This window comes from Diabrotica virgifera, chromosome 2, assembly GCF_917563875.1.
Source record: "Diabrotica virgifera virgifera chromosome 2, PGI_DIABVI_V3a".
NCBI lineage: Eukaryota > Metazoa > Arthropoda > Insecta > Coleoptera > Chrysomelidae > Diabrotica > Diabrotica virgifera.
This window is the reverse complement of record NC_065444.1, coordinates 198632479-198649024: the sequence shown is the minus strand read 5'-3', so window position 1 is coordinate 198649024 and position 16546 is coordinate 198632479. Positions and strand designations below refer to the sequence as shown.

The 16546-nt window shown below is 32.0% G+C and overlaps 1 protein-coding gene across 1 annotated transcript in view; it reads right to left on the bottom strand.

The window, feature by feature from the left end:
• LOC114328116 (dnaJ homolog subfamily C member 16) overlaps nt 1–16546 on the bottom strand; it is a 99163-nt gene that overhangs the window by 57619 nt on the left and 24998 nt on the right. Inside the window, exons 4-5 of the mRNA XM_050644137.1 lie at nt 11550–11730; nt 4118–4304 (exon numbers count right to left, since the gene is read on the bottom strand). Of these exons, the coding sequence (XP_050500094.1) occupies nt 4118–4304; nt 11550–11730 (368 nt within the window). The remainder of the gene's footprint in view (nt 1–4117; nt 4305–11549; nt 11731–16546) is intronic.

Here is a 16546-nt window from a genome sequence, read left to right as displayed (position 1 = left end):
TTTGTATGGTCTATCAAATTCAGTGATATATTTAGTATTTGTTACAGTTACTCGAGCGTGTCAGAAAATCACATGGGGAGAAACTTTGTACCCTGTAAATATACCCCTACCATATGTTTGCTCTTAATACAAGGGAGTTCGTTAAGGGGTGTCCGAAAAAAAATCCATCCTTAGAAAAACTCGAAATCGCCAGATTAAGATAAGGTAAGTTAAGTACATGCAGAACAGTGTATATTGCAAATATCTGACGATTTGAGTGGGGCGTAAGGAAATGGGCGTGTAACAAAGTTTCACAAAAACAAGCGAATATTTCGCGAAATGAACGTCAGATCGAAAAACTAAAAAATACGTGTCCAATATTTTTCAAAAATCTATCGAATGAAACGCGACCCCCCCCCCCACGGAGAGAGGTGGGGTACGTTTAAAATTTTAAATAGGAACCCCGCGATGTTTCGCGAAATAAACATCAAATCGAAAAACTGAAAAATACACGTATTCAATATTTTTGAAAAATTTATCGAATCACACCAAACACGACCCCCCACGGCGGTGGGGTGGGAGTTTACTTTAAAATCTTAAATAGGAACCAATAGGCCCCATCTTTTTATTGCAGATTTATAGTCCTTACGTAAAAATAGGAATCTTTTATTCGAGACATTTTTTCGAGTTATGAATAGATGGCACTATAATCGGAAAAAACGATTGTTGGAAATGAAAAGTTAAATTAAAAAGTGGAAAGTCACCACTAAAACGAAAAACTTAACTTTTTTGGTTTTAGGATCTAATCTTCATTTCCCAATAGGTAACCATAACGCACGAGTAACTACAAATTTAGCATACTTGTCTCCCCTAGTATTACCCTTCTCGGGTTATTACTTCTTATCATATTTTAGTGCATCATCAAAATATCACTTTATTTTCAAAAATGAGTTTATTAAAAAAACATAATACTACACAGGTGTTTTCTCGATGTTTTTTTCAAACAAACAACAGTGCATACATATTTCTGTACACCGATTCATTCATAAAAAGTTTGTTTTGATACTACGGAAGTGTTTACAGGTTTAAAACAGATATTTTTGAAAGTATATTTTGTAAGTTAATTTACAGCATAACAAAATTGACAGTAATATATTTTTAGGAAACAATCTACGGATTTTTACGCAAAACACACAGTTGGATATTGATACCAAAGTCATCGTAAATAATATGATTGTTTACTCTGGCGTTATTAGTTAGTAGGAATTTTAAAAATATGTTTGACGTATCACCATAATGTTTGCCAAAATGTATTGTTTTGTAAATGGTTACTTTAATCATTTTTTTCCTTTCCTTTATGATGAAAATTTACATACATTTCAAAAATAAAAAAACTTAACATAAATGATGGATGACTTAATAGTTATTTATGATATAAGCATTGTTTATATAGGGATAGTTGGTCAACCCAATAGGAAAATTTGTTTGATTTAAATTGAGACAGTCACCAGATGTCCCCACAATTTCTGTCAGGGTCGCAACGTCAAAATGAATAGACACCAAGTTGGATACGATCCTATTCATAACACCCCAACTCGCATACATATTAAGAAAAATAAATATATTTGGAAGAATATATTTAGAAATTGAATTAATGATATCATGCTCTTATTATATAATCTATAGTAGCATGACACCATTAATTCAATTTCTAAATATATTCTTCCATAGATATTTATTTTTCTTAATATGTATACGAGTTGGGGTATTATGAATAGGATCGTATCCAACTTGGTGTTTATGCATTTTGACGTTGCGAATCTGACAGAAATTGTGGGGACATCTGGTGACTGTCTCAATTTGAATCAAACAAATTTTTCTATTGGGCTGACCAACTATCTCCCTATATAAACAATGATATAAGTGTTAAAAGTACACGTTTAAGGCACACATGTGAAAGTTTGCAGAATGAGCGACAGCGAGTTCTGCAATTCACATGAGTGCCTTAAAAATGTACTTTTTAACACGCATATCATAGAATATTTTTTCTACAAACGTAATTACAGGACAATATCTACAAAAAATTTTACTTGAACTTGACTGACATTCCATTTTTATATTTTTTTGACATTACATCAAAATTGCCTATACGGTCAATACGAACTGCAGTGCCTTAAAAATATTTTAAAGCACTAGTGCCTTAAAGTAGCATTTTTAACGCTCGTATGGAGTGCTAAAAATTACATTTTTAACACGGTTGTAGAAAAAAGTATTAAATTAACAAACCAACTTAGGTACATGACTCTATCTTAACGAACAACTCTTAGTCCATTATTTTACGGTAAAATATTATAAAACCTAAGAATTCTAAAGAACCGCACCGATTTTGTTGAAATTTTGCAACCTTAGCTTACCTTCCTCTGAAAAAGTTATATGATTAAAATGTGCGGTTTTTGTTTTTAAAAAGTAAAAACTACCCTTTTTTACCCAAAATTAAAAACTACAGATTTATGCTTATTTAAATCTTAGTCATGTTTAAGTATGATCAATAAAGATTTTTATCATATGGGAATGCATTTTACAATATACTCACCGGCACAAAATTCCGCCACCCAAAATTTTTGATTAAGTTTGACAATCTCTAACTTTATTATTTGTACTCCGATTTTCAAGAATCTTGCATCAGTTTGTAGGTACATGTATTGATGTCGTTTGTCATTATTCCGGTAACAAAATTTTTTTGCTTAGATGGCATTATACGGGGGTGAATGGAAGCGTTGTATTTTCTCATAACTTTAAAAAATTCTGTGGAAAAATTGGAGGGCTGATTTTGTATCACTAAGATTTTGTTTTTTTTTTAATTATCCGAATATATCTTTTCTTGTAAGAGCTGTAAATAAAAACACAGCTTTGAAGGTTCATTTAATTAAAAATATCAAACGCGCTAAAATAAAGAAAACAAAAAAAAATTAACAACAAAACAAAACAATTCGATAGCGGGTATGTCCACCTCTTGCAGCAACGACTGCTCGCAATCTGTTTGGCATCGAATAAAGATGTGTTATCCTTATAGAATCCGAATAGAGCCCGATATTCCTCTACCAGGACCAAATTTTTGTGGAGGCCTAGAATAACGGCGAATTGCATGCTGGCCATTCTAATCTTATCAATCTAACTTTTATTTAATGAGTCAATCAGTGATTTTATTAAAAAAAAATGGTACAGCTCTTACAAGATAAGAGATATTCGGATAATTCAAAAAACAAAATTTTAGTGATGCCTCCAGGATAATATGACAGGACTATGAAACAAAATCAGCTCTTCCATTTTTCCACAGAATTTTTTCAAGTTAACCGAAAATACAACGCTTCCATTCACCCCTGTATAATGCAATGCAAGCAAAATTTTTTGTTACCGGAATAATACCAAACCAAAGAAAGAATCTTGAAAATCGGAGCACAAATAATAAAGTTATAAATTGTCAAACTTAATCAAAAATTTTGGGTGGGGAAATTTTGTGCCGGTGAGTGTATATAATTATTTTTCAACCCTTAAAACCACCCTCTTATTTTACGTTATCTGATGATAAAAGTGTCGATTACAGGTTAATTCAAATAAACTTTCATCTTCATTAGGTTGTAACTCGGGTTGTATAACCGCGATAAAAATAAAATAAAAACATTTGACTTGTTATTTTGAAAGGTCTCTTTTTTATTTCGTATGACTTTTTAGTTATTTTTGAAAAACCACTCAAAAACGTGCATTTTTTAGGTATGAAATCAACAATTTCAAGGTGAATAACTTGGAAAATATTGACTTACCGAGAAAAGTATGTAAAACATCTTTTATAAATTGAATTCTCTATCGATTTCCGGAGTTATTTAAAGGTTAAATATTTTCATCCCCGAGAAGGGGTCGCACTCACCCCTATGGCAAAAGTTACCTATGCGTATTTCAAATTGCATGTCCATCGAAGCAGTTTAAAATTCTGAGCAAAACCGTGAAAGAATGGACTACCTTATCATGTAAAATGTTACCAGATATATTTATTTTTATGTCTTTCTTTTCAAGATTTTTATTAAGCACAGCTCCCATTCAGAATTAAATATTTTCATATCCATATAGAAAATGTACTTACTTGAGACGATAACCTAGGTAAAGAAAGATACTGGTTTGATGATATAATGTGCTGTAAGGTAGGTGTGGGAATGTCTTTCATAGAAACGCTAGCCATTGGGTAGGAAGTATTTTCATTAAACAACAACACAGTGTCCATATCCTGTGGTAATTGATACTTATTTCTAATTTCTTGTGAATCTACAAAACTAAACAAAAAAATTTTACTTAATTATTATTTAAATATTAGTCTGAACTATTTTCTTATATATTAGGAGTGTAAACACTTTATTTTAGGCGATCGGTTTCCCCATAAGCAAAGCATCAACCGACTACTTTTTTGCATTTCTACCGCTGCAACCCTTTTTATTCCTTACTCGATTTACGCACATTGTTTAAATAAACACAAAATAGTACCACTAAAAATATATTTTACTCACAATCAGTTAGTAGTTTATGGATTTCTAACCTTTGAAGTAATCAGGAAGCGACTTATTACTTACTTTACTTTCCCAGCTAGCGGGGAAAGTACTTTCCCGGCTAGCATCTGTCACTTTTCTACCTGCAAACAACACGCACCATTTACTGTATAGTTCATAGGTGTTTTCATACCTCTCCCTGCTTTTTTCAGGAATTATTCCTTCAGTAGCTCTCTCTGCAGCTACCCGCAGTTCTGGTGGCGTACATTCAAATTCACTATCAGACATTTTTGTAAAATAAACACAATTTGATTATACGTACAATTAATGGCGTCGTGTATCGCCTAAATGTGAGATTCAACAAACTTGTTTTGTTACCTAGCAACGATCTCACAGGTTACTTAAAATAATTCATCTTATCACATAATGAAAATGGATACAGATATTTGAAACGAAATTATTATTGGTAGATTGTGAGTATTAGAAATCCATAAACTACTAACCGATTGTGAGTAAAATAGTATACAAACCTCGCGGGAACTCATTCTAGCCTCGCGTCTGTAGTTTACCTCGGTGCTTCGCACCTCGGTAAACTACCTTGCCGCTCGGCTGAAATAGAGTACTTTCCCGCTAGGTATGTAATATACTATTAGTTGTAAATACAGTGAAATGCGGATGATCGTATTTCACGGCTTGTTAGAAAGTTTGATGTAAACGGAAATATTTTAGAATTTCTAAGAGGACTGGCACATAATTACATGTAAATACTTTATTTTAATTTATATTTGTTTAATCATTTTTGTAGATTGGATATAAACACATTATGTAATACATGTAATATTGTATTTACAAATAAAATATTTTTTATAGTGATACTAGTTTTTGTTAATTTAAACAACGCCAATGCTGTAGAATCTGTTAATCAAGTTATATAAAACGCGCTTGTTTTAAAGTGACCATGGCAACATCAGTAACCCTAGGTAAGGTCTATAGTCAACTGTTTAATTATTGAATTGACAGTAGTAACCGGTAACGTCACCAATTAATTCCTACGCCGGAATGGCCGACGCCGAAACGGCTGACATCAACTTGGCTCGACGTCTAAACGGCGACGCCGAAATGGCCTCGCCAAAACGGCGACGCCGAGATCTCATAGATCCAATTTTTTAGGCGTACTATCTCCTCAAAAAAATAATACTTTTTATCTCTTGGTAATTTTTCGAAAAATGCTTCCTTTTCGAGCTATTTACAATGTTTGTTGAAAAAATGTATTAATTATAGTATGATAGCATTGATTCAAAAAATAACATAACCCAGACATCCAAAGTGAAAGTTATCCTCCAACACCAAATTGTTCTATATAGTCCATATAATGTTCAGAAAAAAGTCACACCTTTTTGAGCGTCGGGTTTGGGGGGGAGAGGGGTGAGAAGTCGGTAAATTCGTAGTTTTTTACGTTTTTCGTCAATATTTCTAAAACTATGAGGTCTAGTATGAACAACCTTCTATACAAAAATGTTCTACATTAAATTTGAAATAAAAAAGGTCCATACATAATCCTTCTAAAATGAACGGTCCCAAAGTTACGGAGGTAGTATAGTATAATCGGTCCAAAAAAAGGCCTAACCCAGACATCCAAAGTAAAAGTTTTCTTCCAACACCAAATTGTTCTATATGGTCTACATATTGTTCAGTAAAAAATTACACCATTTTGAACGTCCGGTTTAGGGGGAGATGGGGGAGAAGTCGGTAAATTAGTAGTTTCTTTACGTTTTTCGTCAATATTTCTAAAACTATGTTTAAGCGTAAACAATGTTCTATACAAAAACGTTCTACATAAAATTTAAAAAAAAATTATCCTATCCATAATTGTTATAAAATCAACGGTTCCAGAGTTACGGAGGGTGAAATTTTGAGGTTTTCCATACTTTTAATATTTTTTGGGCAATTGATGATGATTTTGGGTGGTGAGGTTGACGTTTCTTCAAGGGCTTATCACTAACATACCATCGGCCACTAAAATAGCAAATCCTGTTAAAGAAAATTTCTGTCAATCAGTAAAAATATTATAAAATATTATAAATTGCCCAAAAAATAAAAAAAGTATCGAAAACCTCCACTTTTCACCCTCCGTAACTCTGGAATCGTTGATTTTATAACAATTATGTATAGGAGCTTTTTTGTTTTAAATTTGATGTAGAACATTTTTGTATAGAACATTGTTTACGCTAAAGCATATTTTTAGAAATATTGACGAAAAACATAAAAAACTACTAATTTACCGATTTCTCCCCCCCCCCCCCCAAACCGGACGCTCAAAATGGTGTAACTTTTTACTGAACAATATCTGGACCATATAGAACAATTTGGTGTTGGAGGAAAACTTATACATTTAATGTCTGGGTTAGGCATTTTTTGGACCAATTTATTTATCCATTTTAGAAGGATTATGCTTATGGCCTTTTTGTTTCAAATTTAATGTATAACATTTTTGTATAGAAGGTTGTTCATACTAAACCGCATAGATTTAGAAATATTGACGGAAAACTTAAAAAACTACGAATTTACCAATTTCTTCCCCCTCTCCTTCCCAAACCCGACGCTCAAAATGGTGTGACTTTTTTCTGAACATTATGTGGACCATATATAACAAATTGGTGTTGGAGGATAACTTTCACTTTGGATGTCTGGGTTTGGGTCTAGTTATACCATACTATTAGTGTTTTTTTGTTTTTTTTTTCTAAAAAACTACTGAATGAATTGTAATTCTACGAAAAGATTTATAATCTTTAAACCTTCAATTGCAAGTAAGAATATTTTGACAAAGATAAGTGGTTTCTGTTTCGACAGCGGAAGACTGTTTGAAAGGCATATTCGAAATATTTTGGTCCATGTTTTCAGTGAGATAGAAACCATTTATCCTTGTCAAAATATTCTGACGTGCTCAAAGGTTTAAAGATTATAAAGCTTTTTGTATAGGTATAATTCATTTAGTAGTCTTTTAGAAGAAAAATCACTATAATTAATGCATTTTTTCAACAAAAAATTGCAAATAACTCAAAAACATACATTTGTCGAAAAGATCACAAAAAGATAAAAAAATATTTATTTAAAAAAAATTTATTCGAAGGGATTCTGAAAATTGATTTTTTGAAGTTATACCAAATACTATTGACTGTAATACATCCAACTCCCACAGAAATCTGGAAGCACGTTGCCACTAGCGCCACTGTCGGCTTGAGTTGAACTACGTTTTGACAACGTAAAATTTGACGTAAACATTCAAATTTAATTTTATAAATTTTTGAATAACGAGCTAATTTTGCTAAATTAAATTAAAATAAAAATAGTTCAAACACTTATACAAAAACAATAATAAAGCAATTTTATAAATGTAAGGTGAGCGGCCGTGGGTAACGGCATAAACGCTGGCCTCATACGCCAGTAGACGTGGGTTCGATCCCTGCCAAAGACAAACCATTTTCATTTCCAATAATGACACGAGCCGTCTCACCGTGCCTCGGAGAGTACGTTAAGCCGTCGGTCCCCCTGGGCTAGTGTACATCGACACTAGTTACTTGAAACAGGGTTAAAGATGTAATTGGCGCTGGAACTATCCGAAAGGATCTCCCCGGCAAAAATGCCATACGATATTATTATTATTATTATAATGTAAGGTTATATTGCTCTGGTTATCCTACTCATACCGCTAGATGGCGCTATTTTTTTGCTTCCTCAAAATTAATGGGAAATGTCAAGAGTTGTATTACAGTCTATAGTATTTGGTTATACTTGTTTAGGCACGAGGGTGAATTTTTATTTTACTGGGCGCATGCGCACACCAACAGTATGGTATTAGTCGCTCAAACGTTATACGGAATCTGATTGGGTGTTAACATCATCTGTCAATAATTGTTCAATATGGAGATTATGGATAAACCAAAATGTTGTGTATATTAGTTTTTATTGTTGTGATGGCAGAGAAAAAAGCAAGTTTATAATTGTAGTGACTTTTTAAATAGTTTTTAAAAGCGACAGGTACGTAATAGTTGTAAATGTTTCAGTATCCTAATAAAAAATTACATAGGTACACTTCCCGTCATAAAAAACTGGTACACTTTTTTTTCCCAATGTAAACCTGTGTTCGAACTTGACACAATGATTCGTGAATCACTTCGTTGTTGCCATTACAGATAACCGAATTGCACTAAATCTAAATAAAAAAAATAACATTTAAAAATATAATATTATAAAGTTTATAGATAGGTATAATTTTTATCATTAATAACAAAAAACCGTATCTAATAAATTTAATAAACAGAAATAGGGTTAAGCTAATCTTAAAAAACCCACTTATAACTATAATTGAACGATTAAACATAATAAAAAGCAATACGTCCAGTCCTCGATGACTTATTTAATTACTTAACATCTGTCAGATTGGACAAGTTGGTCAAAGTAAATTTTTAACGATGCCACGTCAGTGTGATAAAACGAGAATAATTTCTAAAATAGAAGATGGTTGGTCTGTCCGAAAACTGGCTTAAGAGTTGAATAATATTTTCGTTGAACTGTCAACGATGCCCTAGAAATTAGAATGATACATTTGACAAGACCAACTTACACAACTTGAAAAATACGATTTTCGGTTATAAGAGTTGTACCAGTTTTTTTGACGCAAAGTGTACCTACCTATTTGGAAAATTTAAAATGAACCTACCAAAATAGTATGTAATGCTTTGATTTACATAATTTTATTACCATCAAAATTTCTACCAATATTCACCTAATATATTGTTATTCCACAAAATATTCCTTTAATTCCACAAAAATAAAACTAATTTGATTAAATTCATATAAGTAATAAACAACTGCCAAAAAGTTTATGGTGTAAACGTTCAGTTGGTGTATATTCCCATAATATGACAGATACGCGAAGGTCGCGCAATGGGAAAGCGCTTTGATTTTCGGACGGCGGGATCGACGGGAAGCGGGTTCGATCTCCAATGCAAGTTACTATTTTTTGAAGTTATACTTCTTTAGGCACGAGGGTGAATTTTTATTATCCTGGGCGCATGCGCACACCGACAGTATGGTTTTAGTCACTCAAACGTTATACGGGATCTGATTGGGTGGTATAATCATCTGTCAATAATTCTTCATAATTTGTCAATAATTGGAGATTATGGATAAACAAAAGTTATGTCTATTAGTTTTTATTGTTGTGATGGCAGAGAAAAAAGCAAGTTTATAATTGTAGTGCATTTTTAAATAGTTTTTAAAAGCGACAGGTACGTAATAATTGTAAATGTTTCAGTATCCCAATAAAAAATTACATATGTACCTACCTATTTGGAAAACTTAAAATGAACCTACCAAAATAGTATGTAATGCTTTGATTTACATAATTTGATTACCATCAAAATTTCTATCAATATTCACCTAATATATTGTTTTCTTACTCTATGTTTTGTTGTATTTTAATCAACGAACTGTCAATAGGTATGGAATAGGCATGAAGAAAATTAATGCCGCCAACATATAAGAGAGAGGTCCTGAGAGAGACAGAAAAGGATCAGGTAAAATTTGGCAGGCCGTGTAATTTGAGTCGCCTATATTAATTTAAATCGGAGAAATAGACCTCATATTTTTTTAAATTTATTAACTTAACTTAATTTTTAAATACTGCCTATCACCCCTGATACCAAGTTAAAAAAATATGAGGTACATTTCCCCGATTTAAGTTGTAAGAGGCAACTCAAATTACACGGCCTGTCAAATTTTACCTGATCCTTTTCTGTCTCTCTCAGGAGCTCTCTCTTGTATGTTGACGTCAATCTCGCTTCACTATTTGAATGGGACGGGGCCATTCCATTCGTATTGACAGTTCATTGATTTTAATACATATTTCAATTCCACAAAAATCAAAATAATTTGGTTAAATTCGGAACTGTCAAAAGTTTAAACCGTTTAGTTAGTCGATCTTTCCACATGATGCATGTGCGTCCGTGGGTAAAAGTGTAAGATGAATGAATTTTAATACTAACTGCGCGAACATAAGCGGGTTCGAACCCCAATAGAAACTTTCATTTTTTTTTATACATTTTATGATTGTAAGTACATATATTTATTATAAAATTTTTTTTCAGAAAATACGTATTTGTTAAAATTTTTTCCGACAATTATTGTTCAGAAATTATTTGTGGCATTTTTCAATGTGTTTGTGTGTGTTTTCTTCTTTTATTTTTTAAATTTTTGGTACCGTTTTAATAAAAAATTTTGAAAGGTAGTAAGTATTGAAATTAGTTTAATATTTAAATAAAATATAAATAAACTGTTTAAAGTATATTAATTTCGTTGAAATCATATAATAGAAGTATAACTTCTTACGTGCGTACAAAGTACACACACATTCTTTTTTATTTTATTTTTATATATTTTATGATTGTAAGTATATTATTATATATATTTTTTTTCAGAAAATACGTATTTAGTTAAAATTTTTGGCAACAATTTGTTCAAAAATCATTTCTTTGTGGCATTTTTCAATGTGTTTGTGTGTGTTTTATTCTTTTATTTTTTTAATTTTTGGTATTGTTTTAATAAAAATTTTTGGAAAGTAGTAAGTATTAAAATGAGTTTAATATTTAAATTAAATATAAATAAACTGTTTAAAGTATATTGATTTCGTTGAAATCATATAATAGAAGTATAACTTCTTACGTGCGTACAAAGTACACACATTCTTTTTTTTATGTTATTTGTTAATAACAATTTCCGGTCCACTTGGAAAAATAAAAAAAAACTTTAGAACTTTGAAAAATATTTAGAATCGGATATAAAAAGTGTGGTGCGGTAGAAAAAAAAATAGTCTGTATATTCCGTTTCTAAGCGTCTTTTAGGGGTAAACCGCCGCCTATTTGAAGCGTCAAATAAATGAATTATTCATACAACAGAACGTTTGATACAATCATTATTTAAAAATGTTATCGACCAGTTGTTTTGTGGATATATGTAACTACAAATTAAGCTTACCCAAAAGCTGCTCTATGTCTAAAATGAAAGGCAGTGACCAAATATCGCAATCTAATTGTACTTCTGGGCTCAAATATTAGTCCCCTAACTCTATTGTCTTCCCAGCCATTTAAAAAGTCGTCAACATCTTCTGATGTCACTTTAGCTACTAATTTATACGGCATTTTATTTCTTATAAATTCTGCAAATAAATACAAATTATTAAACAAATATATCTAAATATAATTGAAGCAATGTATATTTTCAATTGCCAAATATTTTCTTTGTTCCATCGACTTCGAGAAGGCATTCGACCGAGTAAAAGACGATACACTTTTCAATCGCCTGCGGACAGCAGGACTTGACCACTACGATATAAAACTGCTAAAATACTTATATTGCAATCAAGTACCCTCTGTCGAAATGGGAGATAGTTATACTGAAACACTACCCATCAAACGTGGAGTACGACAGGGTTGTATTTTGTTACCCAGTCTTTTTAATCTATGCTCTGAAGAATTCTTTAAGGTGGCTTTGGATGACAAACAAGGGAGAGTAAAATTATGCGGAGAAGTAATCAACAATATCAGATACGCTGACGATACAGCCGTTCTTGCAGAAAATTTACAAGATCTTCAGGCATTAGTAAATCTAGTCAGTGAAGTAAGTTATCGGAGAGGGCTTAAAACTAACATTTCAAAGACAAAATGGATGGAAGTTGGAAAGATTAATATAGATCAACAGATCATATATAGGGTGTTTCATTAATAATTGTCCATATAGTAACTGGACAAACCTTAGCACAAAATATGAAGATTTACCCTAAAACACTTAAATAAAATGTGGTTTCTTACTGAGTTAGAGGGTGTTTTAACTAAAAATTTAAAAACTATTTTTCCTCAGAATTTTAAACTATTCGACGTATTATTTTCATACTTGGCAGAAAGTGCGAATACTATACACTCTACTAAATTATAATAAACAAACGTTTCTAGCTACAACCAGAGGCGTACGACAGGGGATAGTGAATGGTTGACCCTTCTCAAATTCTACGCCACTGGAGGAATTACTATTTTAGTGCCATTTTTAGATTCTCCAATACTTTCTACGTAAACAATATACTCCTCATTGGTAACGAAAAAGTCATTAGTTTTCGAGATATTTGAAGTTAAATATGAAACGGCACAGTTATTTTGATTAATTTATGCTATGATTCATATGATTAAAATTTAAAAATTATTTGTACCCAGTACTTTAAAACTATTTGGCGTATCCTTATCATACTTGGCAGAAATTGTAGGTACTGTTCACCCTACTAAATTAAGATAAATAAACGTTTCTAGCTACTATGAGAGGCGTACGACGGGGGATAGTGGCTGGTTGACCCTACCCAAATTCTACGCCACTGACGAAATTGCTATTTTAGTGCAATTTTTTAATTTTTCAATACTTTTTATGTAAATAATATACTCTTCATTCGTAACGATAAAATGATTAGTTTTCGAGATATTTGAAATTAAAAATGAAGCGACACAATACATTAATCAAAATAACTGTGTCGTTTCATTTTTAACTTCAAAAATCTCGAAAACGAATGACTTTATCGTTGCGAATTATTATTTTCATAGAAAGTATTGGAGAATCCAAAAATTGAACTAAAATAAAAATTCCGCCAGTGGTGTAGAATTTGGAAAGGGTCAACCATTCACTTTCCCCCGTCGTACGCCTCTGGTAATAGACAGAAACGTTTGTTTAACAGAATTTAGTAGTTTGTATAGTACCTATACTTTCTGCCAAGTATAAAAAGTATACGTCGAACAGTTTTAAAATGCTGAGCAAAAATAGTTTTTAAATTTATAGATAAAACACCCTGTAACTCATTAAGAGGAAACAGTAGCGATCAACAGGTAGCGAAAACGCTTTCTAAGATTGCGGCTGTAATTTTGAATATTTTTTCGAGATATTGGGCACACGTATTCGTAATATAATAAAGAATGGCGGTACAGAGCCCAATTTGAAAAATATATTAATATGTGGAAATTACTCTGTAATTAAATACAATATTAAAAAAAACGAGCCTGTACCGCCATTAAGAAGAACAAAAAAATACACTTTCTTCAAATAAACTTTTTTACCCGATGCCTAGATTTTGCGTCATTTTGGAACTACTAATGAAATAAAAAATTTTAGTACAGTGGAACCCCGTTAACTCGGATTAATTGGGACCGCGGCCGATCCGGGTTATCGAAAATCCGGGTTAGCCGGAGAAAATGGTAAAAATTAATAAAATATGGTATGCTTACAGATAAACTCTGTTATAATTGTCACACAGACACTGATAAACCACGTTCGCATTCCACACAAAACCACACATACAAAGCGTCGTCAAAAGTCTCATTCTTAGCTTTATTAGCTTTGCACCGATTGTCCAAACTGTCTTTTGTTATTATCATTTTGAAAAAAAAAATTCTTCGATTTTAGTTCTATTTTTCTTCCAATCCGATACTGTAGATGTACCGACACCATAATATAATGCTGCAAGATTCACCTTTATCAATTCTACTTAATGCTTCTAGTTTCTTTTCCATTGTCACTACAACATTTTTACGTTTTGTACGATTACAAAATTTGTAAAATTTACGAACGATTACAAAACACGACTTTACTACACACAATACCGTATCTGATGTTATGTTATTTAATAAAAGTGATGACTAAGACCATTGTTAAAAAAGAATTTTAATAGTCTTTTCTAAACAATGCTGACAGTTTCAAATATAGGATAATACAGGTGCCAGTTGTTTTCGACAATGAATGTGGTGTGCCATGAGTCATTTTTACTATGCTATATGTAGTTCAATCCGGTTCCATTATCTCTCAAATATTATATTACATAGAGTTGGTACAAAACCTCGTGAACCTTGAAAATGCGTATGTATAACCGAAATAAAATTAAGCCAAAAACATACGACTATTTTATTTGCTGCGAATTGCGCGGCAGGGTCCCATCTGCACCCTGATATTTTCAGTAATGTCGGATTCATCAATCGTTTCGTTCGTATATTAACGTCACCAAATGAATGAATTAGGTTCACGAGATTTTGTAACAGCAATACATTTTTATTGTTGAAATGTTTGTCTGATAAAAATCGGTCCGGGTTAGCCGGAGTTCCGGGTTATCGGGGGCCGACTTATCGGGGTTCCACTGTAGTTCCAAAATGACACAAAATCTAGGCGTCGGATAAAAAAGTTTATTTGAAGAAAATGTATTTTTTGTTCTTCTTAATGGCGGTACAGGCTCGTTTTTTTAATATTGGATTTAATTACACAGTAATTTCCACATATTAATATATTTTTCAAATTGGGCTCTGTACCGCCATTCTTTATTATATTACGAATACGTGTGCCAAATATCTCGAAAAAATATTCAAAATTACAGCTGCAATCTTGGAACGCGTTTTTGCTACCTGTTGATCGCTACTGTATCACCTTAAGGAACCACATTTTATTTAAGTAATTTAGGTTAAATCTTCTTATTTTGTACTAAGGTTTCTCCAGTTACTATACGGACAATTATTAATGAAACACCCTGTATTAAATAAATAAAGTGAACCGTAACATCTGCTTTCCCTTAATGGAGAGAAGATAGAACGTGTAAGCCTTTTAAATACCTTGACAGCTGATTAAGCGTAAATTGTGACCCTGATAAAGACATAATAGGTAACCAGGATCGAAATATCACGTAAGGCTTTTACGACCTAGAAATCAGTTTTGTGTAACAGAAACCTGTTGATGCATATTCGTAAGAAAATCCTGAAATATTATGTGTGGTCTTGGTATATCATATCATATGGTTGTGAGACATGGACATTAAAAAACACAATGCTTAACAAATTAAAAGCGTTCGAATTGTGATGCTAATTGTGATGAATCCTAAAAATATCATGGGTTTCGCATATTTTCAATGAAGATTTTCTTAAAATGATGAATTCAGAAAGTATGCTCATAAATAGTGTGACCAACTAGCCCGAAAAATCCGGGACATGGCCCGAATTACGAAGTCGTGTCCCGGCGTCCCGGACAAGGCTTCCGGGCCATCCGAATTTTCAACGTTTTGTTAAAATTCTATTTTAACAAAAAATTCAGGAGGAATTCAAAAATGATTGTTAATTTGAAATATGTCAGTGGCGTACTATCTTTTTTTCTTAAAAAACTTCAGACCATTACCCGTATGCGCGCCAACGATGAATATAAAATTCTTAATTGTATGTCAAAAAATGCACAATAACTAACTCTTAAAACCTACCAAATTTTATTACAATGTTGCCAGTAGTTTCGTCAAAATCGTAAAAAATGTGTAAAATTTTGTTTTGTACAACGCCCTGTATCTTGAAAATGGAAAAAAAATTTTATTAAGCAGACCCCCATGGTTTTTCAGTTTTTTGCCTATTCTAGTGACGGTGTTACCTTTTTTTAAACACCCTATATAAAATTGTATTAAAAAGCAAAGAAATGCGGTTTTTATTTTTAAAAGTACGTTTCACCAATTTTACAAATCTGAAAAAAATTCAGGGTGAAATATTATAAAAAAATACACGTTATAAATGTTTTTCGTGAAAACATGTCTTAGTTATTTTTTTATACCCATTTAAAATTTTAAAATCGTCCTAAAATTTATTTTTCCCGACAAAAATAAAAAAAAAAACTTTTTTCGGACACAACTTTTTGAAACCTACAACTTTTTTATTTAAAGTTTTTCGTTAGCTCTCCATGCAGATGAGATAAAAAATAAAAACATAAAAAGCCTAATTAGGCTCTAGATGGGTCACGTGACCACCTAGGGGGCTAAAAATTTCAGAAAGTGAGTATCTCTATATGTGCTAACGGTGACCTATATAGAATTCGAATCGAGTTGGGGGCATTTTTCATCGTCTTACCTGGCTAGAAACTTTATTATAGCAAAAGAAAAACTAAATTTCAGTTTATAAAATTTATAGCATTTTCGAAAGAATAAAGTA